At 43.1% G+C, this 25,844-nt stretch overlaps 1 protein-coding gene across 1 annotated transcript in view; it reads left to right on the top strand.

Moving 5' to 3' along the window:
- The window catches only part of CDHR3 (cadherin related family member 3), a 60,165-nt gene that overhangs the window by 26,346 nt on the left and 7,975 nt on the right, over nt 1-25,844 (top strand). The window contains exons 7-14 of the mRNA XM_053608703.1: nt 641-789; nt 3,452-3,641; nt 9,712-9,883; nt 17,454-17,556; nt 18,296-18,394; nt 19,970-20,196; nt 22,517-22,688; nt 24,126-24,376. Of these exons, the coding sequence (XP_053464678.1) occupies nt 641-789; nt 3,452-3,641; nt 9,712-9,883; nt 17,454-17,556; nt 18,296-18,394; nt 19,970-20,196; nt 22,517-22,688; nt 24,126-24,376 (1,363 nt within the window). The remainder of the gene's footprint in view (nt 1-640; nt 790-3,451; nt 3,642-9,711; nt 9,884-17,453; nt 17,557-18,295; nt 18,395-19,969; nt 20,197-22,516; nt 22,689-24,125; nt 24,377-25,844) is intronic.

Consider the following 25,844-nt stretch of genomic DNA (forward strand, 5'->3'; position numbering starts at 1 on the left):
TGACCTGGTCTTCTGTAAGGAAACTTACTGCTCAGTTCAGAGAGCTGCTGACCTCATGATTAATGCATCTTGGAAAGGTACACAAGTACTGTGCATAAATTCTGTATCCTCGGGCCAAAAAAGAAAAAAACATAAGGAAGAAATAAAAGTGAGCAAAGGCATTAGAATAGAGAAAGCTTACAAATTTTCCAGCTTCTCCCATCATAGGATGGGAATCAGGAATAAGGGAGGGAAGCTGTAGCTGCGACATAATGTCCAAATGGATTTTAAAAAAGAATTTAGGGGACTTTTGCACCAATATTGGGAGGAGAGGAGATATCTGGATAGGCCAACCATCTGCATTGTAAAAGATGTTAACGCCAAGGCTGATCTGAAATGGCACGAGGCAGGCGTGCACGGAGTCAGAAACTGTGTGGCCCATGTAAATCACGGCAGTAACAGTGTGGTACACTCTTTGCATCCATAGGGATGTGATCTTTGGCAATATAAAAGCCAGTCAGCCCTCCTTTCAGCTGCTGTGCTTTCCCTCTGAGCATGTTGATGCAATTTAAACAGCTTAGCACTATATTTAGCACCAACCAAAATACCCACCCTCCTGTGCCCCTGAAAATTAGCTGTGTCTGCTGTATTTCTGTTCTAGTCCAACACGAGTGTACACCATTCCCGAAGAGCTGAGTCTAGGAACCATTGTGGCCAATATCACAGCTGAGGATCCTGACGATGAAGGTTTCCCTAGCCACCTCCTGTACAGCATCACTACTGTTAGCAACTATTTCATGATAAATCAGTGTAAGTCACACATCTCCATCCTTAAGTGTATCCTCTAATTCAGCCATTTGGATTGTTTTACAGTACAGGTCTCTCTTGGTACCCAAGGGGGATTGATTCCAGGCACCCTGAGGATAACAAAATCCTTGGGCACTCAAGTCCCAGATAGAAAATGGTATAGCAGTTGCATATACCTTTATGCACATCTTCCTACATACTTTAAATCATCTCTACATTACTTAAAATACCTAATGTAATGTCAATGCTTTGAAAATAGTTGTTTTACTGTATTGTTTGGGATTAATGACAAGGAAAAAAAGTCTGTACATGTTCAATACAGATGCAAACATCCTTTTCCCCCCTAAAATATTTCTAATCCAAGGTTGGTTGAATCCAAGGATGCAGAACCCACAGATGCAGAGGGCTGGCTGTATTTTTCCTGTTTCTGGCTGGGACATGCCCTTGTGTCTAGGGTCATCATTAGTTCCCAAGCTAATAATCAATTACCAGGCATGGAGGCAGGGAAACTGAACAGGGTTGACAGGTGTGTCCACCTTCACCTTTGTGGGGGCAAAGAGATTTCTTTTCTCACCCATCATTTGGTTCATGGCTGAGATCCCTCTAACAACAGACAGATTCACAAGAGAAAAGCAGACTAGTTTATTTAATGTAAGCTTTATGTGACACAGGAGCCTCTAGAAATAAAGACCCAGAAACAGGGAAATCTGTGTATATCTATGCTAAATTTGATGAAGTGAGTTAATTGTGGAGAAGTATGACTGGAGCACAAAAAGGTGTGATCTAATGATAATAAACTTGGAGGAACGTAGCAACGACCAGCTGTTCAGATTCTTCTAGGCATCTCTGTGTCTTTGGGGATAAAGATAACTCTTTTCCTTCAGGTATAGGAAGGGAACCTCTGGAATGTAGGGCTTATGGCTGCTTCACAGGAAAGTCAGAGAATTCTTTTATTATGCTCAGGCGAAAAGGGCAGCGGAAGAGCAGAGAGGCCTTCCTGTTTCTGCTGTTTTCTCAAATGCCAAGATGCCATATTTGAGGGTAATGTGTCCTGAATACCGTAACCTTTTAGGAAGACAGGTATGTAAGGATGGATGGGTTACCCGTCCTGCAGGCACCCTGAAGTCTTCTGAAGAGAGGAGCTATACCAATACTGTGCAACAGAAACAGAATCAAGCCACATATGTAATTTCAAAGCCTCTAGTAACCACATTCTAAAGAGTCAAATGAAACAGGAGAAATTAATTTTAATAAGGTACTTTATTTAACTCAACATAGCTAAAATATTATTTTAACATGTAATCAATACTTAAAAGTTATTAATAAGATATTTTACATTATTTTCCTTGGTACCAAGTCTTGGAAGATTGTTGCGTATTTTATATTCACAGCACATCTCCATTCAGTCTAGCACCATTTCAAGTGCTAAATAGCTACATGTGGCTAGTGGTGACCAGATTGGACAGTGTTACTCTAGATCAATCTGCTGGATTGTGGAAGTTATTTTCCCATCTGAGTATCTCACTGCAGAGAAGGAAAGTTCTTCCCTTCTGTATGAGCCATCCTTTATTATTGGGGCCTTAATATATACCAGGCATTATGCTGAGTGATTAACACACATTCCACCTCAAATACTAAACAAAACAACCCAATGAACTATTGCAATCCCTATTTTACAGAAGAGGAGACTGAGGTTTGGGGATAGACTCAGGTTAAATGACTTGCGTAAGATCTCTCAGCTCCTGGGTTGTGAAGCAGAGATACCAACCTAAGCTGCCAGACTGCAGGGCCTGCCCTATTAACTACTACTAGACTTTTCCACCTCCAATCACATCACCAAAACAGATTTCACTTTATGTAACGATTTCATGGAGGCCAGCCTTGGGCAACTTTAGAGGAAAGGAGACCTGTTTCCAGGTGAGACAAGCAAAGGCGCAACTGTGCTGTATCTCTGAAAACTTCCTAGTGCTGTCAATGAGGACCACAGTCACCTGATAATGTAGGGATGGACAAGCATGGTTGAGAATTCTGTTCAGTCTGATATTGTAAAATTGAACTTTTAACAAGTACAGAGGGTATTTTTTTTTTTTTTTTTAGCAAAGTTATCTTTGGTTATAAGTGAAAGAAACTAAGGCAAACCAAACTAAGCAAGAGGAAAAAAGAAATAGGTAAGCACATTTATCACAAGGACACTAGGTATCGCATAAGAAAGACTCAAATGGCCAGGGCATAAGAAGCATGTGAGTCACTGCTGCTCTAGGGAGCTCCATGCTAGAGTTCTGACTTTTTACCTGTAGCTCCACTTTAACCTGAGTAATTCCTAAACATATGTCTGTCAGTTATAAATTCCCCAAGAAGAGAGCCCAGAGGATCAAGCTGAAGCCAGTTATCCACCTGTCCGGACAACTAAGGGCAAGGGCTGCTACAGGAGCCCAACCCTGAAGTCTAGTGTGAGGAATTCTAGAAGGGTCAGACCAGATATCCAAGAAATGTCTGACCCAGGAACTCATGTGGGTTTTCCAAAAACCATGTTTGTAGAGAGAAGATTCTCCGTGTAAGCCAATCCTTATATTAGAATGATCCTTTCCATTATTTTCCAAGTTTCCATATTCCTTTAATCTTCATTTATCTCCAAAGGGTCACGTTCTAACCTTTGCCTTCTCAGTGACTGGTACAATTCATGTGGCCCAGAGGATAGACCGAGATGCAGGTGAATTAAGACAAAATCCCGTCATTTCTGTAGAAGTTCTGGTGAAGGATAGACCCCAAGGAGGTCAGGAGAATCGCATTCAGATAACCTTCATTGTGGAAGACATCAATGACAACCCTGCCACCTGCAGGAAGTTCACCTTCAGGTATTCATGCTTTGAAACTTGTGCTGAACCCTTTACCTCTTGGGTGACCCTTGCCCTTTGGCTTCTCTGGTATGTTTGCAGGAGGAACTGAAGAATGATGTGCATTTGGGAAAATAGCTCGTGAAAATAAGTAGATTTGAACCATCCAATTTTGCTCATAGGTTTTCTTTTCATCATCTTTTTTTTTCTTCCCTTTCATTTTCTTTCCTCTTCATTATCTCCCATCTCTACTTTCTTACTCTTTTAAGAATTGTTTCTTATTCTTCTCCCTTGTATAACCTGCTCATCTGTGTTGGTGAAAAGTACCACAGGGACTTGTTAGGTACTCTCTGGACTGTGTGTTTTCTTTATTTATTGCCACCAGTGGCGAGATGGTGCTGTTAGCGGTTATAATAGATGCTTGAGACTTAGGATTAGTAAATAGGCACTCCCAGAGAAACATACCACGGGTAATGTGAATAAATCAAACCAAGTACTTATGTAAAACAAAACAAAGCGTCTAATTCACCTTACACAACTCAACTGCATATAAACAAAAGGCAACCAAAAGGGAAAAATGCAGATACAGGTGGGATATGAGAGTTACTTTGTATAAGTTCACCCATTCTTTGCCTTACAATCTATTCGCTGTTATTTTAAAACCAAGTCCTTTGTGATCTTGGGTTAATATGACTTTTGAAAACTATATTGTTTTTCTACTATTTTATTAAAAAGCAACAATATTAGTCATTTCCTGTCTTAGCCTCATCTCTGTGGTTCCTACCAGCCATTCTCTGTTTTCTCGAGAGCCTGAAAAGAGCTTTTGTGGGGTTGGGGGGCCCCTCAGCAGTGTGACCTTTGCCAAGAGAAGGCCCTGCATCTAGAGCGAGGCTGAAGACCACAGCAGATCTGTTCCAGATGTCCCCATGGAGTCTCCTGAGTCTATCTTTGACTGGTTTTGCAAGTTTTCTCCAGGTGACTTTGAACACAGACCCAATACATGCAAAGGACAAAGGACTCTACCCTAGACAAGGATAGTCTAGGATGGGCAATAGAAATAAAAATTCCTATATTAGATTTATGAATGTCTCTCTGTTCTCTCAACTGACATGCCCAGCATAATGCTGGAGAATCAATGTGTCCTTGAGTCTGCTATCAAAACTGTTGAATTCTGTTCTGGACATACCCTTGATCTGTCTGTTGAGATCCGGTCTCCACCCTGCCCTGTGCCCCAGAAGGCTGACCTGCATGGACACCAACTGGTTCCCTTGCCTTCCGCTTCTGCTTGGCCAGTAGGGAGCTCCAGAAGGAGAGGGTGCGTCCTTGCTCCCTCTCTGTGGACTTGATGTATCCCTCACTCCTGGAGGCTCAGCCTCCACAAGTCAACCCTCTGCACAAGACGCTCTCTGTCTCTGGTTTCAGAAACTGTTTCCTCCACTGGCTTCTCTGGGTCTAGAGATGGGAGGGTGCTCCTGTCTTATTAGCCCTGAAATACTGCAGCATCTCTGGAGATTTCCACATGTCCTGTGAGCACCTTTTTAATAGCCCCTTTTCAAAGGCCTCCTAGATTTATCTTAATCTGCCATCTGCTTCCTGCAGAGACCCTGACAAAAGTCACAATCTTGAGCATGTGATGGGTTCCTATCCCAGCCTAAGTGTTCATACACCTCAGAGTCTGCTACATGGGTGGGAATGGTTGCGGTAAGTAGTTAAGATTGTGATTTCCACGCTATTACATGCATAAATTATGCCCACCCTCTGTTGAGTCTGGGCCCTGGGATGGAGTCACACTTATGCTTTCTTAGAAATTCTAAATCTATGGTCCTCCGGGGTGGTCCCAGTGCATCCTGGGAAACTCCTCCCCTCTTCTCTTCCCTGTTCCCCTGCCCCAGAGGTGGCGGATGGGGCTTCAGGAGTGAGAACTCGGTATCAACGCCTGGAGAGGGCTGTGCTATCTCAAACCTTCCTTGTCCTTGTTCCAGAGTCCCCTGAGGTGTAGGAGAAAATTTGCAGACTGTGTTCCATATTAGCTGGTGAAAAAACAGTTCGAATATCCAGGGGCTGTTTAGGCCAGCACTTACAGAGTCCTCTCCATAATCTCTCCAAATTAGTCCTGAAGGCCAACACGAAGTCAGTAACTGGACTAATTGTATTTATTATTGGAGGTATTGTGAACATCAGTCAAGTCCCTGCTCTGGGCTTTTCCAGCAAGATTAACGCTTAGCCATCCTATGACTGCCAAAAAGGCTCCTTCGCCCACAGGCAGAAGTCTGCATGGCCTCGGAGTATTTGCACGCTGGGCGGCTGGGGGCCGAGAAGCCCTGAGACGGTAACCTCCCACCCTCCTTCCCCCTACCCCACCTCGCCTCCTCCCCTCCAGCTGTGTCAAAGTTGAGCCCACAGCAGGTCAAAACAGAATGAAACGACCCCGCAGTCTCTGACACTTGTCCCTCAGAATTTCTTCTTTGGGGGCCTCGGGCGCGGTCCCGGCGAAAGCAGGTGCAGGCGGGGTGGGGACAGCAGCAGGCCGCGGGAGGCCGAGAGCAGCCCAGGGGGGCGGGTGTTCCCTGCTGCCCGCGTGAGTCCCCGCAGGCCCCCAGCCCTCAGCCGAGGCGCCCGCGGCGTTCCCAGGCTGGTGATGAATGAGCCCTGGGCCCGACGGAGGCATCAAAAGCGCCGTGACAGCCCCCGCTCGGGTTGTAAATCGTCCGGCGCTGGGCTGAAAACGCTGCGCAAGCTGTTCGCTAGCAAGGGGCGGAGGAGGTCGGCCGATTCGGAACCGGCTGGGCGCAGTCACCTTTGCCTGGGGAGAGAATTGTGGTCAAACGGCTGGGAGCGAGGGCAGCTCGCCTTTGAGGCTGGGATTGATGAATGAGGGGGAGTGGCTTTCCAAGTCACGCGTTTGGGAGAAGAATACCCAGTGTCTGAGGAGAATGAAAGAACTTAACGGGCTGCCCAGAGGGGCCAATGTGGAGGCCGCTTTTGGAGCGCCTGAAATGCCTGGCTTCGGGACCCTGGATTCTTCGGATGATGTAATCTCCAGGCTTTAGCAGCTAGATCCGTCTGCGTGCCTGGATATTCACTGATGAACTCAGTGAAGTATGCAGTGACGGGGGTCTGGAGGCAGCAACTCTGGACAGGCCTCTGAACCACTCCATCCTCCCTTGCGAAGTATTACCAGAAATAACTACTACAAACTTCTTGGAAATGAGGGAATTAGAGGTGGTCTCTTTTAAGAGCTTGGTATGATACAGCATATGAGTGATGTTTAATAAAGGATATATACTCTAAGTACATATGAATAACATCATGATATTGTGTAATCAAGGCTGGAACCAGAATGCCCACACTCCAGTCCTGCTGAAACCAGAGGAGGTGATCTTTGCCAGCGAGGCATCCTGGAGGCTCAGTTGTACCTGCTTTCTCTCCAGCAAGCAAAGCTATTATCGTCAGCAGCTGGGGACTGTCTTCGCTGTCAGACTTTGTTCTGCATGTTCTGACCCCAGAACTGCCATCAAAGTGGCCATGGAATGTAGAAGGGAGTATACTTCGGTTGCAGAGAGAAGTACAGAGGAATTGAAGAACTTAACATATTAGTCTTGGGTGCTCTGACACTGAGGCAGGATTAAATGTGTGAGGCTTTTATTAGGGGAAATGTCCATGGGAGAATATGGTGAGAGTTGTGGATGAGGCTGAGGAAGTCATCTGACCAGGATGCAAGTCTGACCTGAGTGAAGGAAAGAGAGAGACGGTGGTTAGAAATGTTCTGGATGGCCGTGAGTCTAAGGAACATCTGGCTAGGACTAGGGGGCCTGGAGCCAAAGTCAAGCATTGTAGGAGAGGAGTGAACCTGTCTAGGTGTATCAGTCATTGGTACATGGCCTCACTGCCAACACAGTGATGGATTTCAGAGCCTAGTGTTGGGACTGTGTTCTTGTGGTTGAAGATGTTCTAGGCACATTCTCATGGCAGCCACAATATATTTTTGTAAGAAATACTGCCAAGGTAGGGCGGCGCCTGTGGCTCAAGGAGTAGGGTGCCGGTCCCATATGCCAGAGGTGGCGGGTTCAAACCTAGCCCCGGCAAAAGACCAAAAAAAAAAGAAAGAAAGAAATACTGCCAAGGCAAAATATGATTAAGTAGTAAAAACAAAAACAAACAAAACAAGACAAAACAAAAACAAATTCCACCCTGCCTGTAAGCCTGCTCCTTTGCAACGTGGTTTTGTTATTCCTTCCATCAAGAGATGGCTCTCCCTTTCTACTCCTCAAATATGGGCTTGAACACGTGAATTGCTTTACCACTAGAATGTTCACAAACATGGCACAACAGAGGCTTAAAAACAGCTTGTGCATTGGGACTTGCCCTCTCTTGCTACTTTTGGAGCTCTGAGACCCCATGCAATCAGCCTGAGCTAGCCTCCTAGAGCGTGAAAGACAACAAGAAGCAGAGACCAACCAAACTCCCACCACCAGGCATGTGAGCAAAGCCATCCTAGACCATCCAGCTCCAGCCGAGCTGCCAGTGACCACAGAAACCAGCCAAACCAAACTAGAACCAAAAGAACTGTGGGAAGATCCATTTTGTTGTGAGAAGTATTATTGTTTTAATTCGCTAAGTTTTGGACTGGTATGTTATGTAGCAAAAGCTAATTGACATGATTTATCTCCATTTTATCGATGGAGAAACTGAAACCTGGAAACATGTTAAGGGCTGTCAAGGAATGGAAGCCTGAAGGTGTTAACCAGGGATCCCCAAACTTTTTATTTTTATTTATTTTTTTTTTTAGGGATCCCCAAACTTTTTAAACCAGGGCCAGTTCACTGTCCCTCAGACCATTGGAGGGCTGGACTGTAGTTAAAAAAAAAAAAACTATGAACAAATTCCCATGCACACTGCACATATCTTATTTTGAAGTAAAAAAACAAAATGGGAACAAATACAATCACATTGCTGCACGTGACCCACAGGCCGTAGTTTGAGGATCCCTGGAACCAACCTCAGAGTTTCCCACACCAAGCTGGGGCTGACCAGAAGGCTCTGAGTTTAGGGGGCACCTTTACTCATTTGTGTTATTTGCCTCAACCTTGGAGTCAACTGAGATTGGGACCCCCAAATTTGACCCTTCAACTTCTACTAAGGTGTTGGGAGGCCCTTCTATGACATCAAAGCCACCAGAACACAAGTTGAGGAAATCTCAATTTTCAAAGCTTGGGAGATGAGAGATTACAGGCATTTTCCCTAAGCAGATCATAAACTCTTGCAGGCAAGGGGTAAAATTTATATTTTTCTCTTACATTCTTCTTTGTGACTGTACTAGTCTCGTAAGCTGTTTTTCATTAATTCAGCAAATATTGATTGAGTGTGCCATGACAAAAGCAGATAAAGATCTTCATGCAGTTTATATTCTGCAAGGAAATAGACAATAAACATGGTAAATAAGTAAAATATATAGTATATGGGATAATGATAAGTGCTGAGAATTAAAAATAAAGGGGGGAATAGGAGAGGATGCATTGGGCAGGCATCATTGACATTTCAGACAGGGTAGCCTTGGTGATAAGGTGACATTTGTTTAGAGAATAAAGAAAGTGGGAGTGGGAGCCAGGTGGGTGCCAGGTGAGTTTTTGTGAGACAAGCATTTCCAGCAAGTGCAGTGACCCTGAGGCCAGGGCCTGGTGGAGTGTTCCAGAAGCACCGGGAGGCGAGAGTGGCGGGAGGAAGATGGACAGGAGAATAGTTAGTAGAAGATGAGTTCAGAGAAGTAACGGGGGGGTGGGGGGCACTTTATAAGGGGTCCTGCAGATCAAAGTTGAGACTTTGAGTGGAAGACGAGCCGTCTGGGATGTGGGAGCAGAGGATTGACATGATCTGACAACATTTTAACAGGATCCCTCTGGCACTGTGTTAAAAATAGTCTGAAAGGAGGCAAGGGCAGAGCCAGGGAAACCAGTTAGGAGGTTACTGCAATAATCATGGAGTTGCTTAGAATTGAAATTGAGTTCGAGGTGTCTAGCTCAGGGCCTGTGTGAGAAGGAACACTCAATCACCATTTGTTGGAGGAAAATATTGAAATGAGTCTTTTTGCCAGAATTATGGTGCCTGAAAGAACGGCCAAGGGGACGTTGCTTCTCGACCTGAACAAGTTCTGCTTTGACGATGACAGTGAGGCACCGAACAACAAATTCAACTTCACCACACCATCTGGAGCAGGCAGCAGTGGCAGATTTGTGCAGGATTCAGCTGGCTCTGGGAAAATCGTGGTCAGTTAATGGTCATTGCTTCATTAAAAGGGCATCGGGGAGTGGTCCAACACGCATAGAGCTTTTGCTGCCCCACAGAGAGAAATTTCCAAGGTAACCCCTCTCAGAATGACTGTAACTGACAGGCTTAATAGTGAGTCTGTGTTCCCCATTTGCTCTTTATTTTTCCCAGGTTCTGGGAATCGTTTGTTACGCATAGTTGTGCCTGGGGTGCTAAAGACTGGATTTGTTCTTGCCTAGCGTGCGGTTTGCACGCCTGCTTAGTGTGCCTGTGCAGACACATTAGTTCCCTCTGTGCTCCAGCCCTTCTGTTTGTTCAAGTGCTCATTTCTGGCCCATGGAGGTGGGAGGTGAGAGAAAGCAGGGCCCTGCGTGGATCTGTAGAGCCACGGGAGAACCTGAGGAGGATGTGCCAATGAGGACACAACGTAGGGAGCCCTTTCCCCAGCACCCCCACAGGGGCACAAGCATCACTGGAAAGGGATGGGCAGGAAACGTGGTCTCAATGAGCGGGTTGAGACCTTCCCTTACAGGATTTCTTCTGAAATGGAAGGGCGGGGATGGCAGGGAGCATTTGGGAGTGCTCAGCGAGGACAGCGCCATATTAAAAAAAACCCTGCTGTTTCTCTGCCTTCACCCCAAACCCCTTTTTAACCCCCAAGAGAGTCTCACCAACTTTGTTCATAGTGTACCCTAACAAATAATTTCTATACTTTTTCTGTTTAGGAAATGAATATATGTTCACTGCAGAGAATGTAGAAAGCACAGGAAATCACTACCATTCAGTGATAAGCACTGTTAATTTTTTATGTATTTCCCTCTTGACTTTTTCTTTCTTTTTTTTTTTTAAGCCTTTTTTTTTTTTTATTGTTGGGGATTCATTGAGGGTACAATAAGCCAGGTTACACTCATTGCAATTGTTAGGTAAAGTCTCTCTTGCAATCATGTCTTGCCCCCATAAAGTGCGACACACACCAAGGCCCCACCCCCCTCCCTCCGTCCCTCTTTCTGCTCCCCCCCCATAACCTTAATTGTCATTAATTGTCCTCATATCAAAATTGAGTACATAGGATTCATGTTTCTCCATTCTTGTGATGCTTTACTAAGAATAATGTCTTCCACTTCCATCCAGGTTAATACGAAAGATGTAAAGTCTCCATTTCTTTTAATAGCTGAATAGTATTCCATGGTATACATATACCACAGCTTGTTAATCCAGTCCTGGGTTGGTGGACATTTAGGCTGTTTCCACATTTTGGTGATTGTAAATTGAGCTGCAATAAACAGTCTAGTACAAGTGTCCTTATGATAAAAGGATCTTTTTCCTTCTGGGTAGATGCCCAGTAATGGGATTGCAGGATCAAATGGGAGGTCTAGGTTGAGTGCTTTGAGGTTTCTCCATACTTCCTTCCAGAAAGGTTGTACTAGTTTGCAGTCCCACCAGCAGTGTAAAAGTGTTCCCTTCTCTCCACATCCACGCCAGCATCTGCAGTTTTGAGATTTTGTGATGTAGGCCATTCCCACTGGGGTTAGATGATATCTCAGGGTGGTTTTGATTTGCATTTCTCTAATATATAGAGATGATGAACATTTTTTCATGTGTTTGTTAGCCATTCGTCTGTCGTCTTTAGAGAAAGTTCTATTCATGTCTCTTGTTCATTGATATATGGGATTGTTGGCTTTTTTCATGTGGATTAATTTGAGTTCTCTATAGATCCTAGTTATCAAGCTTTTGTCTGATTGAAAATATGCAAATATCCTTTCCCATTGTGTAGGTTGTCTCTTTGCTTTGGTTATTGTCTCCTTAGCTGTACAGAAGCTTTTCAGTTTAATGAAGTCCCATTTGTTTATTTTTGTTGTTGTTGCAATTGCCATGGCAGTCTTCTTCATGAAGTCTTTCCCCAGGCCAATATCTTCCAGTATTTTTCCTATGCTTTCTTTGAGGATTTTTATTGTTTCATGCCTTAAATTTAAGTCCTTTATCCATTTTGAATCAATTTTTGTGAGTGGGGAAAGGTACGGGTCCAGTTTCAGTCCTTTACATGTAGACATCCAGTTCTCCCAACACCATTTATTGAATAGGGAGTCTTTCCCAAGGTATGTTCTTGTTTGGTTTATCAAAGATTAGGTGGTTGTAAGATGTTAGTTTCATTTCTTGGTTTTCAATTCGATTCCAAGTGTCTATGTCTCTGTTTTTGTGCCAGTACCATGCTGTCTCGAGCACTATGGCTTTGTAGTACAGACTAAAATCTGGTATGCTGATGCCCCCAGCTTTATTTTTATTACTAACTGCCTTAGCTATACGGGGTTTTTTCCGGTTCCATACAAAACGCAGAATCATTTTTTCCAAATCTTGAAAGTATGATGTTGGTATTTTGATAGGAATGGCATTGAATAGGTAGATTGCTTTGGGAAGTATAGACATTTTAACAATGTTGATTCTTGCCATCCATGAGCATGGTATGTTCTTCCATTTGTTAATATCCTCTGCTATTTCCTTTCTGAGGATTTCATAGTTTTCTTTATAGAGGTCCTTCACCTCCTTCGTTAGGTATATTCCTAGGTATTTCATTTTCTTTGAAACTATGGTGAAGGGAGTTGTGTCCTTAATTAGCTTCTCATCTTGACTGTTATTGGTGTATACAAAGGCTACTGACTTGTGGACATTGATTTTATATCCTGAAACATTACTGTATTTTTTGATGACTTCTAGGAGTCTTGTGGTTGAGTCTTTGGGGTTCTCTAAGTATAAGATCATGTCGTCAGCAAAGAGGGAGAGTTTGACCTCCTCTGCTCCCATTTGGATTCCCTTTATTTCCTTGTCTTGCCTAATTGTATTGGCTAGAACTTCCAGCACTATGTTGAATAGTAAAGGTGACAGAGGACAACCTTGTCTGGTTCCAGTTCTAAGAGGAAAAGCTTTCAGTTTTACTCCATTCAGTAAAATATTGGCTGTGGGTTTGTCATAGATAGCTTCAATCAGTTTTAGAAATGTGCCACCTATGCCTATAATCTTCAGTGTTCTAATTAGAAAAGGATGCTGGATTTTATCAAATGCTTTTTCTGCATCTATTGAGAGGATCATGTGATCTTTATTTTTGCCTCTGTTAATATGGTGGATAACGTTTATGGACTTGCGTATGTTAAACCAGCCTTGCATCCCTGGGATGAAGCCTACTTGATCATGATGAATGACTTTTTTGATGATAAGCTGTAATCTGTTGGCTAGGATTTTGTTGAGAATTTTCGCGTCTATGTTCATGAGTGAGATTGGTCTGAAATTCTCCTTTTTGTTTGGGTCTTTTCCTGGTTTTGGTATCAGGTTGATGTTTGCTTCATAGAATGTGTTGGGGAAGATTCCTTCTTCCTCAATTTTTTGGAATAATTTCTGCAGTACAGGAATAAGCTCTTCCCTGAAGGTTTGATAGAATTCTGGAGTGAAGCCATCTGGACCAGGGCATTTTTTGGTTGGAAGATTTTTTATTGTTTCTTTGATCTCTTGAAATTGGTCTGTTTAGGAGCTCTATTTCTTCCTGGCTGAGTCTAGGGAGAGGGTGTGATTTCAAATATTGATCCATTTCCTTCGCATTGTCAAATTTCTGGGCATGGAGTTTCTGGTAGTATTCAGAGATGATCTCTTGTATCTCTGTGGGATCAGTTGTTATTTCCCCTTTATCATTTCTGATTGAGGTTACTAGAGATTTTATGTTTCTATTCCTCGTTAGTCTGGCCAATGGTTTATCTATTTTATTTATTTTTTCAAAAAACCAACTCCTTGTTTCATTAATTTTCTCAATGATTCTTTTGTTTTCAATTTCATTGATCTCTGATTTGATTTTGGATATTTCTTTTCTTCTACTGAGTTTAGGCTTAGATTGTTCTTCTTTTTCCAATTCCATAAGATCTCTTGTGAGATTGTTGATGCGCTCTCTTTCTGTTTTTCGAATGTAGGCATCTAAAGCGATGAATTTTCCTCTCAAAACTGCTTTTGCAGTATCCCACAGGTTTTGGTAGCTTGTGTCTTCATTGTTGTTATGCTCAAGGAAGTTAATGATTTCCTGTTTCATTTCTTCCTTCACCCATCTGTTATTCAACAGAAGATTGTTTAATTTCCATGCCTTTGTGTGGGGTCAAGCATTTTTGTTAGAGTTGAGTTCCACCTTTAGTGCTTTATGGTCTGAGAAGATACAAGGTAAAATTTCAATTCTTTTGAATCTGTTGATATTTGTTTTGTGTCCCAGGATATGATCAATTTTGGAGAATGGTCCATGGGGTGATGAGAAGAATGTATATTCTTTATCTTTGGGGTGGATATCAAGCACAGTTGTTCTAGGGTCTTATTTAAATCTCTTATATCTTTGTTTAATTTCTGTTTAGAGGATCTGTCCAGCTCTGTAAGAGGAGTGTTAAAGTCCCCTGTTATTATGGTATTATCAGATATCATATTGCTCAGACTGAGTAAGGTCTATTTCAAGAATCTGGGAGCATTTAAATTGGGTGCATAAATATTTAGAATTGAAATGTCTTCTTGTTGTAGTTTTCCCTTGACCAATATAAAGTGACCATCTTTGTCTTTTTTGACTTTAGTTGCTTTAAGTCCACATGTATCTGAAAATAAGATTGCAGCTCCTCTTTTCTTCTGAATTCCCTTTGCCCGAAAAATTGTCTTCCAACCCTTGACTCAGAGCTTTAATTTGTCTTTTGAAGCCAGGTGTGTTTCTTGCAGACAGCAAATGGATGGCTTGTGTTTTTTAATCCAGTCAGCCAATCTATGTCTCTTCAGTGGGGAATTCAAACCATTCACATTTATTGAGATAATTGATAAGTGTGGTAGTATTCTATTCGTCTTATTTTGTGAGAGTCCATTGCTTAGTTTTATCTTTTGCATCAGTGTGGAGGTTAGGTTCTGTCCTTTGATTTCTGAGTTCTCACTTTGCTGCTGATCCATTGTGGTGGTCAGTGTGCAGGACAGGTTGAAGTATTTCCTGTAGAGCTGGTCTTGTTGTGGCGAATTTCCTCAATGTTTGTATATCCGGAAATGATTTGATTTCTCTGTCAATTTTTAAGCTTAGCTTAGCAGGTACAGAATTCTGGGCTGGAAATTGTTCTGTTTAAGTAAATTAAAGGTAGATGACCATTGTCTTCTTGCTTGGAAAGTTTCATTAGAGAAGTCTGCGGTCACTCTGATGGATTTGCCCCTGTAGGTCAACTGGTGCTTACTCCTGGCAGTTTGCAGAATCTTTTCTTTTGTCTTGACTTTGGACAGGTTCATCACAATGTGTCTTGGAGAAGCTCGGTTAGAGTTGAGGCGACCTGGGGTCCGATATCCCTCTGAAAGCAGTGTGTCAGAATCTTTGGTGATATTTGGGAAATTTTCTTTTATAATATTCTCTAGTATGGCTTCCATTCCTCTGGGGCATTCTTCTTCCCCTTCTGGAATTCCTATAACTCGTATGTTGGAACGTTTCATAAAGTCCCATAATTCTGACAGTGAACGTTCTGCTTTCTCTCTCTTCTTTTCTGCCTCTTTTACTATCTGAGTTATGTCAAGAACTTTGTCTTCTACCTCTGAAATTCTTTCTTCTGCATGGTCTAACCTGTTGCTGATACTTTCCATTGCATCTTTAAGTTTCCTAATTGACTGTTTCAGTTCCTTCAGCTCTGCTATATCCTTTTTATATTCTTCATATCATTCATCTCTTATTTGATTCTGTTTTTGGATTTCCTTTTGGTTATTTTCCACTTTATTAGCAGTTTCCTTCATTGTTTCCATCATTTCTTTCATTGTTTTCATCATGTGTATTCTAAATTCCCTTTCTGTCATTCCTAACATTTCTTTATAGGTGGAATCATCTGCAGTAGCTACCTCATGGTCCCTTGGAGGGGTTGTTCTGGACTGGTTCTTCATGTTGCCTGGAGTTTTCTGCTGATTCTTCCTCATGAGTGATTTCTTTTATCTGTTTCCTTGCCCTAATTTTCCTTTCACTTCCTCTTGCTCTTTAAGTTCTCGTGCCTGTGGACGTTTTCCCACTGTTTTAGTCCACCTCTTGGGGTCCAGAAGTCTCTTGCTGACTCCCTGTATCCTCACGGGGGTGATGATAGGCAGATCCCACTGGCCAGAGATGCCTGGAGTCCTATCTCCCCAGACTCACGGTGCCCAGATGCAAGGAAGCTGTTACTCGGCCGCCATCTTGCTCCGCCTCCCCCTCTTGAATTTTTCTATACATATATTTTATATATACAGTAGAACCTCTGTAGGTTGACCATCCAAGGGACCATAACAAACTGGTCAACATACAGAGGTGGTCAACAGAAGGAACTGGGCCTGCTGTACTGATACATACATGTGGTGCATGTCTGGTCTACAAAAATTAGGTCAACTTGAGGTGGCCAGTGAAGGGAAGTGGTCAACTATGGAGGTTCTACTGTATATAATAGTCTCCCTTTATCCACAGGGGATGTACCTTAAGACCCCCGCAGGGAATGTCTGAAGTCTCAGATAGTACAGAATGTATGTACTGTGTTTTTTCCTATGTGTATATACCTGTGATAAAGGTTAGTTTATAAATTAGGTACAGTAGGAAAGTAGCAATAATTACTAGTAATAGAAAAATTATAACTAAATATGATAATAATAGTTATGTGAAGCTGGGAACTGGGGTGTGCATCTATAGTCCTAGCTACTCAGGAGGCTGAGGTGGGAGGATAGATCCAGGAGTTCAAGATCCCAGTGTGCTATTATGGCCCCTGTGAAGAGCCATTGCACTCCAGCCTGGGTGACAAAGCAAGTAAGATATCTCTGTAAAAATACTCATTAAAGGGCTCAGCGCCCATAGCTCAGTGAGTAGGGCACTGGCCACATACACTGAAGCTGGCAGGTTCAAGCCAGGCCTGAGCCTGCTAAACAACAGTGACAACTGCAACCAAAAAATAGCCGGGCATTGTGGCAGGCACCTGCAATCCCAGCTACTCTGGAGGCTGAGGCAAGAGAATTGCTTAAGCCCAAGAGTTTGAGGTTGCTATGAGCTGTAACACTACAGCACTCTACCAAGGGTGACATAGCGAGACTCTGTCTCAACGAACAAACAAATAAAAAAAAAACCTCATTAAAAAAATACTCATTAAACAAAAGTTGTATGAATGTGGTCTCTCTCTCTCTCTGAAAATATCTTACTGTACTTTACTCACCTATTTTCAGACCGTATTTTACTGTAGGTGACTGAAACCACAGATTACAGGGACTACTGTAATGAAAATAGTCCTGCACATAAGATTTAATATTGTGCTTTTCTTCAACTAATCTGAAGTTGTGAGGCTATGCTATTGGGCAATAGGGCTTGTTGAACATCTTTGTGCAGTGAGCAAAGATATAGTTATACCTTGTTAAAGCTCCTTTTAAAAAAAAATTCAGAGACAGTTAGTGATTAAAGCTCCTCATTTTTATGGGCAAACTGCTTTCCAGAAAGGTTTTGCAAATTTACATATCCAGATAGTATATGAAACTGTTTTTGTCAGTTCAATAAATAGGATCGTTTATTCTGTGTAATCTAATATCTCCATTTTAATCTAGCTGATTGGTGATCTAGATTATGAAAATCCAAGCAATCTAGCTGCCGGAAATAAATACACAGTGATAACACAGGTGCAGGATGTTGCCTCTCCTCACTATAAAAGCAAGTATCATTTTGTTTTATTTCATGAGCCTCTTCCTTGAGTAGCAAAGAGTAAACTATGCAATGTTAGGTATTGCACTAGGGCTCCCACCAATAACCACTGCTTCACTCTTTCTTGGCTGAATTACAACACTTAAGAGTCTTAAGGGTCTCTCTCCTTTTGGTCTTGCCCCTTTTCAATGTATCCTCCATATTTCTGGCAGTGAGTTTTCAGGAGATGCAAATGCCATCATATTACTCCCTTGGTTAAAGTCCTTGAGCACAGTCTGTAGCTGTTAAGTTCAAGTTCAAACTTCAGTTTGGCATGCAGGGATTTTCATCTCCTGGCCACTACTTAAGCCTCTAGCTTCAGCTCCTGTTGTTTGCCTCCAAGTCTCATTTCTTTCCAAACAGCTTGCAATTTTCCTGAGTAAGATATGCAGTTTTATACCTTTTGATTTTGCATATGTCTAGGACACCCTGCAATCCCACTCCTGCCCCCTTTGTCCAAGCCTATCCTTACAAGGCTCAGCTTGCATGTCTCCTGGGACCATTCTTCCCCTAGGTTCCATAGTGATCTGTATGCACTTGGTTTATTCAAGGGTGACCACCCTCGGCATCTTGATGGCAGGATCTTCCAGGTCTTATTTTGCTGGTATCCTCTTTACACAGAGCCTGTACACAGGAGGTTCTTTGAAGATGTTGAATAAATAAATAAATAAGGATTGGCAATTAAATTTATTTCTATTTCCATTTTTAGATAACATCTACATTTATATCCTAACAAGCCCAGAAAATGAGTTTCCTCTGAATTTTCATAGACCATCCTATGTATTTGATGTGTCAGAACTAAAACCGGGTAAGTATCAGACAAGACATGGACCACGACTACCATCCTTAAAGATTCCATACAAAGACATGTTCTGCCGAGGGGAAAACTCCCTCCCAGAGGCCCTGAGTGGTGTTTTGCACAGTGATTCACAGCTGAGTAGTATTTATTAGAACCTCTTATTTCTTTTAAATTTTCTTCGCTGCAGAGGAGCCCTTCAGGTGAAACTTGGATTTTGAAAATTGCTGATTAAACTGCATTTTTCTGAAACCCCTGATTGCTTCCTTTTCTGTTTGCCTGATTCTTCCAAATCCTTGCTTTTTGTAGCCTAAGTTTTCTCCCAGTCTCTGCTGTGATTTTTATACAGCTCACTCAGAGAATTGAAATCATTTAAGAAATAGAATAAAAGGTTTGCCATTTCTATATTTTCTTCATTTAAAAACAAAGATATTTTCTCTGTCCCCTACTTGATTCCCTTCTTTTCTGTCATTGATGACAGACACCTTGATTTTTGCAGGCTCTTCCTTTACTAAAGAAAAGATTTCTCCCGTCTAGCTTCCCAATCTCTTCCAGTTTGAAGGTAATACTGTTAACTCCCTTGTATAATAGATTCCCTACAGTGTTTGCTTTTAATTCATGGGTACTTCTTCCATGTTAAAAAAAAAAAAAAAAAACCAAAACACTCCCTTTAAAATGATCCCCTTTCAATTTTTTTTTTGTTTTTGCAGTTTTGGCCGGGCTGGGTTTGAACCCACCACCTCCAGTATATGGGGCCGGCGCCCTACTCCTTTGAGCCACAGGTGCCACCCTGATCCCCTTTCCATTTTATTCTCTCTTTTTATAATGCTCCCTATTTCCTGACATTAAGTTTTAAACCAAAACACAAAATGCAAATCCAAAGAAAAAGCTTTTAACTCCTTATACCTTAACCAGTGAATAACAAATTCTACAGGAATAGGCTGTCTATGAATCCACAGATGTTATTTTGGATCACCTACTTTGGGGCACACACTTGACTCTGGGGCTATCAAACTGAATTAGAGAAGATTATTGTCCTTGAGAAATGTAATTTATGAGCAGGAACTCCCATAAAACAAGCAAGCCAGAACTCTAGCAGCACCACCAACAATTTCTCAAATAAGCAAAGTGAAACAGTATTTAGAAAGCTACAGTCCAGAACCATCAGTTGCTAAATTCTTTTAAAAATTGTCTGATTTATTTTTAAACATCTTGTTTATAAAAGCAATCATGCCTATTATAGGAAATTGAAAAATACAAGAGACTTTTAGACAACACTGCTGCAAAAAGGTGTATGTGTAAGGATGGACGTTCTTTGCACTGTTGTTTATGATAGCAAAATAATTGGTGTTCTTAGAGTCCATGTAAGTTACAAGTTGTCTTTTATACCTCACAGTAAGTACTGCTGGGATCATAGGTTGCCTAGCATGTGCTCATTAGTATTATTTGAATTTAATAGAATTGAAGATATAAGACATACAGAGTTTGAACAGCCAGGATGCTTCCAAAAGTCTTCCTGAGGACATCTGTTACAGATCATCCCCCTTTCCTCCAGCAGGACTAAATGGAGGTATTTTCCTTCTCTAGCTAGAACCCTGGTCGGACAGGTGCAAGCGAGTGATGAAGACTCTCCCCGCAGCAGCATCGTGTACTCCATCTCTGCCGGAGGGGCCAGCGTCCAGTACCCAAGCATATTTTGGATTAATCCTAAAACAGGAGAACTCCAGCTAATAACTAAAGTGAACTATGAGACAACCCCTGTCCATATTCTCACAATCCAGGCCACCAACCGTGAGGACACAAGCTCAGTGACTGTGAGTGGGGTCATTTTGTCTATTCCCAATAACCCAGCGATTGACTTAGGGTCTATCTGATACCCCCAAGGTGTGGCTGCAGCAATGAGGAAACTTCACAGGGCACATCATGCAGATGTGATGGGAAATGAGTAGTGGTGCCCAGGAAATAATGATTCCTGTCTTTCTTTGAGATCCAAGTTTGTGGGTGACAGAGAGACGTGCTGAGAATGATGGCCAGACATTGGAATATCTGCTGAACCCGTAACACCACTTTGCAGGACAAAGGTCTTCCCTAGCCCTTTAAATCTCATTTTGCTTTTGTGGTGGGCCGGTGGTGAGATGCATGTGGTCCAGAAGTCAGGGGTGGTGGCTTCAGGGTTACACATTTCCTCCCCTAGAGCAATTTTGCCATGTCCCTGCCCCACCCCTATGCTGTTGTCCTGCTTCCCAACCTTTGATGCTGAGAAGCTTGTTAAATGTAGATTCTGAGTCAGTAGGTCTGGGCCTGGGATTCCTCATGTCTAACATGCTTCTGAGTGGTGCCAGTGCTGCTCGTCCACAGCCACACTGAGGAGCAAGGATCTGATAGGCTCGTATGGGCAGTGGTTAAGATTATCTGAGGGAGACATGATGGCCACACTGTTCCTTGGTCTTCCCCATTAGTAAGTGAAAAAGCATGAAGGCAGAATGAACCCTTAGCTAGAGGCAGGCAGCCCCAAGTGATAGAGACAATGATTAGTTCAGAGTCAGGAGACCGAGTTCATGTCTCAACTCTGAACCCAATTTGCAGAGGGAGTCTGAGCAAGGCTTATCTCTGTGTCCCTATTTCTCTATCTCTTAAATGGAGAGTCAACTGATAACCCAGTGCCTGAATAGTCTGGCCAATGCCAATGCCTCTGATGACTTGCTTTGAATTAATGGGATGATGTTTATAATGATATGTGAGGCTGGGCATTTCTAGCTGAGGAAAGTTGGAGATAATTGCAGTGTTTGTTAGGCTGGGCTTCTTTCGGAAAAATGAATGGACTCTACTTTGGGAACTAGCTAGAGTGAACGTTTCAATTTATGCCTGGGTTCAGAAATAGCTGAAATCCCCAAATTTCAAAGGTAGAATGAATATGAATTCATGAGCTTTTTAAAAGGGTGATGAAGTAAATGATCACACAAGTCCCTTTCTGGGCTCACATTCTATGATTCTGTGCTGGCACGCATCCCAGGCTGTATTCCAATTCACCAGACATAAAAGACAGCAATGAAAGAGAATAGGCTGGCCCCTGCTTGTGGCAGGTTAGCCTCAGGGCTTAACCAGGCCCACATATTCTGTCCCAGTGGGTCTTAGCCCCCTTAGCACTAGAATCAGCTGGGAAATAAAAACAAAAACAAAAAACAAAAAATATGCTCTGGGCTCCATCCTCCTGGGGTCCATTCGGTTTGAAGTGGGCCCAAGAAAGTGCATCAGGGTTGGGAACCATTGCTGCACAAGCTAAAGTTAAAGACTGAACTTCTTCTTTTATTTTTATTTTTACATATACATGTGTTTACTAGGTTTCCATTTTTTTGCCTTCACAAAATTAAAGAAGCTTAAAATTTAATAACAACAATGTTTAAGATAAGGACTAGAAACAAAAACCTCGTAAAGAATGAACAAACATAAATACATTCAGAAAAGAAATCAGAATTGCTGCATTGAAATATTAAGCAATAATAATAATAATTATAATACAAAGAAAGTAACATTCACATTGTCAAATAAGAGTGTCTATTATAGAGTGCTTTGACTCTGAGATTCAGTGTGGAGTCATCAGTTAACTTCTTCTTACTTTTTTTTAAGTCTCAAAAAATAGACAACTAATATTTATAAATAAAAGTAAAAAATAATTTCAAAAAACAGATCATGCCGAGACTGAACTTCTGATACACATGGGTCAGTGAGCAAGGAAGCACTTGGGGTCCCCATAAATCCACATTATTACTGGAGAAACAGCTCAGCATCATCTGCAGGTGGGCCCATGTGTCCAGGTGCGTGTGTGGGGGAATATGGATGCATTTATATGCTACATGCACACACGTGCAAAGTTAACAGCATAAGACTTGGAGTAGGACAGACCTGAGTTCAAATCCCAGCTCTGCCACTCATCAGCTGAATGGTTTTAGGTGTATTACCAAATCCCTATAACACTCTATTTCCTCATCTATAAAACAGGAATAATCATGTTATCTGTCTCATGGGAGGTTAAATGAGCTAACCCATGCAGTCCTCAGCCTGAAAGTGCCAGACGCAAAGCACCCCCTTAGCAAGATTTGGCTGTTAAGAATGACCATCTCTTTGCTGCTCTAGGTTACTGTGAATGTTCTGGAAGAAAATGATGAAAAGCCAATTTGTACTCCAAACTCTCATTTCATGGCCATCCCAGTGGATCTGAAAGTTGGGACAAACATTCAGAATTTCAAGCTGACGTGTACTGACCTTGACTCCAGCCCCAGATCTTTGCGTTATTCCATTGGCTCAGGTACAGTACTGATGACAACAGCCTTGGGCCCTGTCTCTGAGGACCCCTGCCATTGTCTAGGGGGCTTGTGCTGGGTGGGGTCTGAGCTCACACACTGATGTGGGCACAGTAGGGGCGAGACTTGGGGGATAGTGTGGATGAGGAAAGCAGACATGAGGGGTCTGATGCCGGATTCCTCCTGCCATCCCCTTCTCACCTGACTCTTCCCAGACCCTCATACATGGCTGCCTGAGGGCACAGGAAAGGGTAAATCTTACAGGGTGAACCCCCCTACCTGCCAAAAAATTCCTGATTATAAGACATAGGTCAAATTAGTGTAATTGAAAAAAATTTAGTCCAACTTTTCAACCGCCTCTTTTACTGAAAGCTTGTAGTGGGGGCAGGGAATCCCAGTCCTCTATCTGGATAATAATAGATTAAATAGATTAAATGCATTTTGAAATGTGTCCTCAGGAATTCTCTTCTGCTCCATTCATTTTCTCTTTTTAAAAATATACCATTGTGGGGGAAAAAAGAGCACCCCTCAATGGAAATTAGACCAAAATAGCTCATATAATGAAGTGCTGAGGCCAGAGATTTAAACCCAAACAAGCAGAACAATTCCACGTGAAAGAGTAAAAATCCATCTCTGCTGCCTGCTGAGCTCTTGGCAGAGCAGGAACTTGAACAGTAGGAAGCCTCTTGAGCTGGCTGTGTCACAAAACCCAGGGGCAGAAACTGCCTGGAGACCTTACTTGCTGAAGATGGAAATAATCCATACTGAGAACCCTAAGGCCTTTATGGAGCACTTTGCTGCTAAGGGAGCAAAAATTGCATCATCCCCTGCTCCACTTACTGGAGTTCAGTCAGTAATGAGTCTGGAGCCAGTGGAGGAATGAGTGCAGGCGTGGGTTGGTGGCCTTTCTGCCCCGGGCTCCCGGAGCTGAGCAGTGAGCCCCAACAGAGCTGACAGAGCCGGGTGTGAGTTCAGGGTGTGATGGGGAAGAGTCCAGAAGGACCTGGGACTGCAATCTCTGCAAAGCCAGGAGGCAGCTTCCTTTGGGGGACTCTAGGGACATCTGCAACCAGTGTGAGCTCCATGAAAGACAGGTGAACAGTGGATGTGACCTGTTCTACCCTCTTACTGCCCACTCATCTGTGTGTAAATTGTACATGTTGTTAGCAAATAAATGCCAGATGACGAACTGGAATGGGCTGCCCCGGGTTTATGAAGTCTCTGCCTGAAGCTCAGCAGGAGCTGATCGTGAGCACAACTATCTTCGCATTAGTGAAATCTGCGATGCAGTTAAGGCCTATAGCATATCATGAATTCAGAAACATAGTCTGCACCTGAATAGTGGACATTTCAGAAAAAGACCAAATGTAGTTTTCTTTTAAACCTGTTTTTCTCCCTCTTTTCTTCCTTTTACCCACATTCTTGCATCCAACCTCATTTAGGCAATGTCAATGGCCATTTCACCTTCTCTCCCGATGCTGGGTCCAACGTGACACGCCTGCTGCTTGCATCCCGCTTTGACTACGCTGGTGGGCTTGATAAGATCTGGGACTACAAACTACTCATCTACATAACTGATGACAACTTGCTGTCCAGCAGGAAAAAAGCGGAAGCTCTTGTTGAAACAGGGACGGTGACACTGAGTATTAAAGTCATTCCCCACCCAACCACAATCATCACCACGACCCCCAGGGTAGGGGCTTTGGGATCTGGAATCCCAGCCACATTCCCTTGGGATTTATGTCACTGGAGCCCTTTGTCCCAGGAGAAATATAGGATGACTGAAAAGAGCTGAGTTGTTAGGATGTTGCCAAGAATAGTAACCACAGGGTGGATTGGTGTGGACACTAGTGGGAAAGGTCAGGGTGCGTCCTTGGATCTGTGCTGGGAGACCTTGGGCACTAACTACCTTGTGGCACAGGAGCCAACTTTCATGGGCATGTGGCCATTTGCTCCCTTCACAGCCCCTCTCTTGCTTGGTCACAGGAGCCACTGCAAGTCATTGTCCCCGGGTTCAAGGAGCCAGCTGCCAGATGCTCTTTCCCACCTCTTCTGAAGTCACCATGTATTGATGTGTAACCTACTCCCCACCTTCACTCCAAAAAATTCAATCCAATCTGTAAATATTGATTTAATGCCTGTAATGGGCCAATCATTTTAGTGAACGCACCCAAAATTATCCCTGTTCTCAAGGAGCTCATAGGTCAATGGTTCTCAAAGCAGAGTCCTCAGCCCACCACCATCAGCATCACCTGGAAACTTGTTAGCCAAGCACATTCTTGGGCCCAACCCTAGGTTATTAAAGTTGTACCTCACCCAGCCGTGGTGAGGTTGACCTCCAGCGCCTGGAATCCCCAACGCCATCCCCTGACCCACTGGATGAGAAACTCCAGAGGTAGGGCCTGGCAGCCTGCGTTTTTGATAAGCCTTCCAGGAAATTCTGATGTGCACTAAAGTTTGAGAGTCACTGATGTGGAGGAGGGCTTTCAGATTATTAAAAAGTACACAGATTGGGCCGCGCCTGTGGCTCAAGAAGTAGGGCGCCGGTCCCATATGCTAGAGGTGGTGGGTTCAAACCCAGCTCCGGCCAAAAACCACAAAAAAAAAAAAAAAAACCACAGATTAATGAGATAAACACAGATTGTGGTCAGTGGCAGGAAGATAACCACCAGGTGCTGTAACAACATCAGTCTGGGGAAGGAAGGGAGAACCTAGGAGTCTGACAACAGGATCATCTCCCCTGCCCCTTGAAGGAATTGGCTTACATTTATGCTGCCTCTTTTGTCCCCTTTCCTGCGTCTAGTAAAAGCTGCAGCCCTGGTCAGTAACCTCATACTTGTAGCATGCCAGAAGAAAAGTAATCAGAGCCTTAGAGAACCATCTGTGAAGGTGGCCAACTTTGCTTCTCAGGGTCTTGCGACAGCTGGTTCATTCTTCTCTCTCCTATGCTGGGGTCAGTATGACCCCCAGGAATGGAAGCATCTGACAATCCTTTCTGTTGTGATCTCAGCTAGGAGGAGCTTGAGCACTCCTCCTGAAATCCTGAAATCTCTGCAACCTGTCTGTTATCTGCCTCCTGCTCTGGCAAGCAGAGGCTGAACTTGGGCTTCACTGTGATACCAGCCCACTCATGTGGCAGTGGCAGCTTGTAGTCAGAGGGA

Source organism: Nycticebus coucang, chromosome 11, assembly GCF_027406575.1.
Source record: "Nycticebus coucang isolate mNycCou1 chromosome 11, mNycCou1.pri, whole genome shotgun sequence".
Lineage (NCBI taxonomy): Eukaryota > Metazoa > Chordata > Mammalia > Primates > Lorisidae > Nycticebus > Nycticebus coucang.